Source organism: Mandrillus leucophaeus, unplaced genomic scaffold (assembly GCF_000951045.1).
Source record: "Mandrillus leucophaeus isolate KB7577 unplaced genomic scaffold, Mleu.le_1.0 Scaffold35, whole genome shotgun sequence".
NCBI lineage: Eukaryota > Metazoa > Chordata > Mammalia > Primates > Cercopithecidae > Mandrillus > Mandrillus leucophaeus.
In genome coordinates, this window is record NW_012103698.1 from 3,188,297 (window position 1) to 3,190,454 (window position 2,158).

Genomic DNA, 2,158 nt, shown 5'->3' on the forward strand with positions numbered 1-2,158 from the left:
GCAGAGCTTGTAGTGAGCCTAGATCATGCCACTGCACTCCAGCCTGGGCAACAGTGCAAGACTCTGTCTCAAACAAACAAGCAAAACCATAGGGAGGTTCTATGCACCTAGCCTTCTGTAGTGTTAACATCTTGCATAGTGATAGTACAGCACTGCTATTAGAAAATGGACATTGGGGGCCGGGCACAGTGGCACACGCCTGTAATCACAGCACTTTGGGATGCTGAGGCGGGTAGATCATCTGAGGTCAGGAGTTCAAGACCAACCTAGCCAACATGGTGAAACCTCATCTCTACTAAAAATACAAAAATTAGCTGGGCGTGGTGGCACTCGCCTGTAGTCCCAGCTACTTGGGAGACTGAGGCAGGAGAATCACTTGAACCCAGGAGGTGGAGGCTGCAGTGAGCTGAGATTATGCCACTGCACTCTGGCCTGGGTAACAGAGCAAGACTCTGTCTCAAAAAAAAGGAAAGAAAACCGACATTGGGCCAGGAGAGGTGGCTCAAGCCTATAATCCCAGCGGTTTTGGAGGCTGAGGCAGAAGAATGGCTTGAGCTCAGGATTTCGAGACCAGTTGGACAACATAGTGAGGCCCTGTCTCAAAAAAAAAAAAAAAAATTAGCCAGGAAGTAAATGATCGTAGTCCTAGCTCTGGGGAGACTGAGGCTAGAAGATCACTTGAGCCCAGGAAGCAGAGGTTGCAGTGAGCTGAGACCATGCCACTGCACTCCGGGTGACAGAGTGAGACCCCGTCTCTAAAAATAAATAATAAGGTCGAAAGCTTTATAGTTTTCCCTGAAGTCCTGAAGATTAGTGTGTACACAATGAGTAGTATTCAAACATGGATGTTTTAACCAGTCATCAGGCTTTCAACCTTGTGGTAGAGGAGGTTATAATTATAGTTACTTCCTTAAGCAAAAGGAGCTTACTCTCTCAATGCAATATTAAATGGAGACTAAATTCTTTAATTTGCAGGTAAGTTTAGTATTTTATAAATAAGGGCCTACCTTGCAGCAGTCTTACCTCTTCAATGTAGATACTTTCTTTACCTCTCTTTTTTTTTGAGACAGAGTTTTGCTCGTCACCCAGGCTACAGTGCAGTGGCGCAATCTTGGCTCACAGCAACCTCCATCTTCTGGGTTCAAGCAATTCTCCTGCCTCAGCCTCCCGAGTAGCTGGGATCACAGGCATGTGCCACCACGCCCAACTAATTTTGTACTTTTAATAGGTTTCTCCATCTTGGCTGGGCTGGTCTCAAATTCTTAACCTCAGGTGATCTGCCCACCTTGGCCTCCTAAAGTGCTGAGATTACAGGCATGAGCCACTGCACCTGGCCTTCTTTTATCTCTTTATCATTATCTAACAAGTAAATGCTACCCAAACATTTCAGTTTTGTTCCATAACCTGGAAGCTTTCCTAACTAGAGTTCACAACACAGAATAAGGGATTACTACACCTTGAAGTAGTTTGTCAAGCTCTTTGGAGCCAGTAGTAATCTGTATGATCTCTGACCGCCTTTGGTGGAATTCAGTTGCAGTGGTGAAACCCATTGGAACTAATTTAGCTGCCTCAGCCTGGGAAAAATAAGAAATGTTAAATCAACAAAATAATATTCCTTACCACAGTGATCTTGAGGGCAAAAAATATATATATAAAGAAAACAGAAATATTACTAAAACAAGAATCCGGTGTGCAATGAAACGAGAAACTATCTAATAAAATTACCAGGATGATTTCTCTTTAGAAAGTCATAAAAAAGATAATCTCATTCAGAGACTCCATGAAGATCAATTTGTTAATCACCAATTCAAGTTAATATGTTAATACAGTTTTAAAAACTATTATAGATCCATACATATGTGTTTTGCCCAATTTATGACAAAAATGACAATACAGTACACCTTCATTTCCTGCTCCATCAACCGCAGACTGTATCCCTTAACTTCCTACTTTGTAAAAATGAGGACATTTGCCCTTCCATCTTTTCTCTCTCCATGGCTACTTCCCCACCTCTATCAGCCGTACCTTTTCTTTCATATTGTCTGGCTGAGAACATTCACATTCTATTTTGTAATTACAGATAAGTATTCTATAATAGCACTATGGGTTGATTCTAAAATTGAAAAGTAAATGCATTCACAAATATGCAAAAATAAAG

The 2,158-nt window shown here is 41.7% G+C and overlaps 1 protein-coding gene across 4 annotated transcripts in view; it reads right to left on the minus strand.

Moving 5' to 3' along the window:
• The window catches only part of RAD51 (RAD51 recombinase), a 40,054-nt gene that overhangs the window by 26,163 nt on the left and 11,733 nt on the right, over positions 1-2,158 (minus strand). For 2 of the 4 annotated variants that reach the window (XM_011989287.1, XM_011989285.1), the window contains exon 4: positions 1,457-1,574. The exons of the other annotated variants lie outside the window; for them this stretch is intronic. In XM_011989287.1, coding sequence (XP_011844677.1) covers positions 1,457-1,574 — 118 coding nt within the window. The remainder of the gene's footprint in view (positions 1-1,456; positions 1,575-2,158) is intronic. 4 annotated transcript variants of the gene reach the window in all.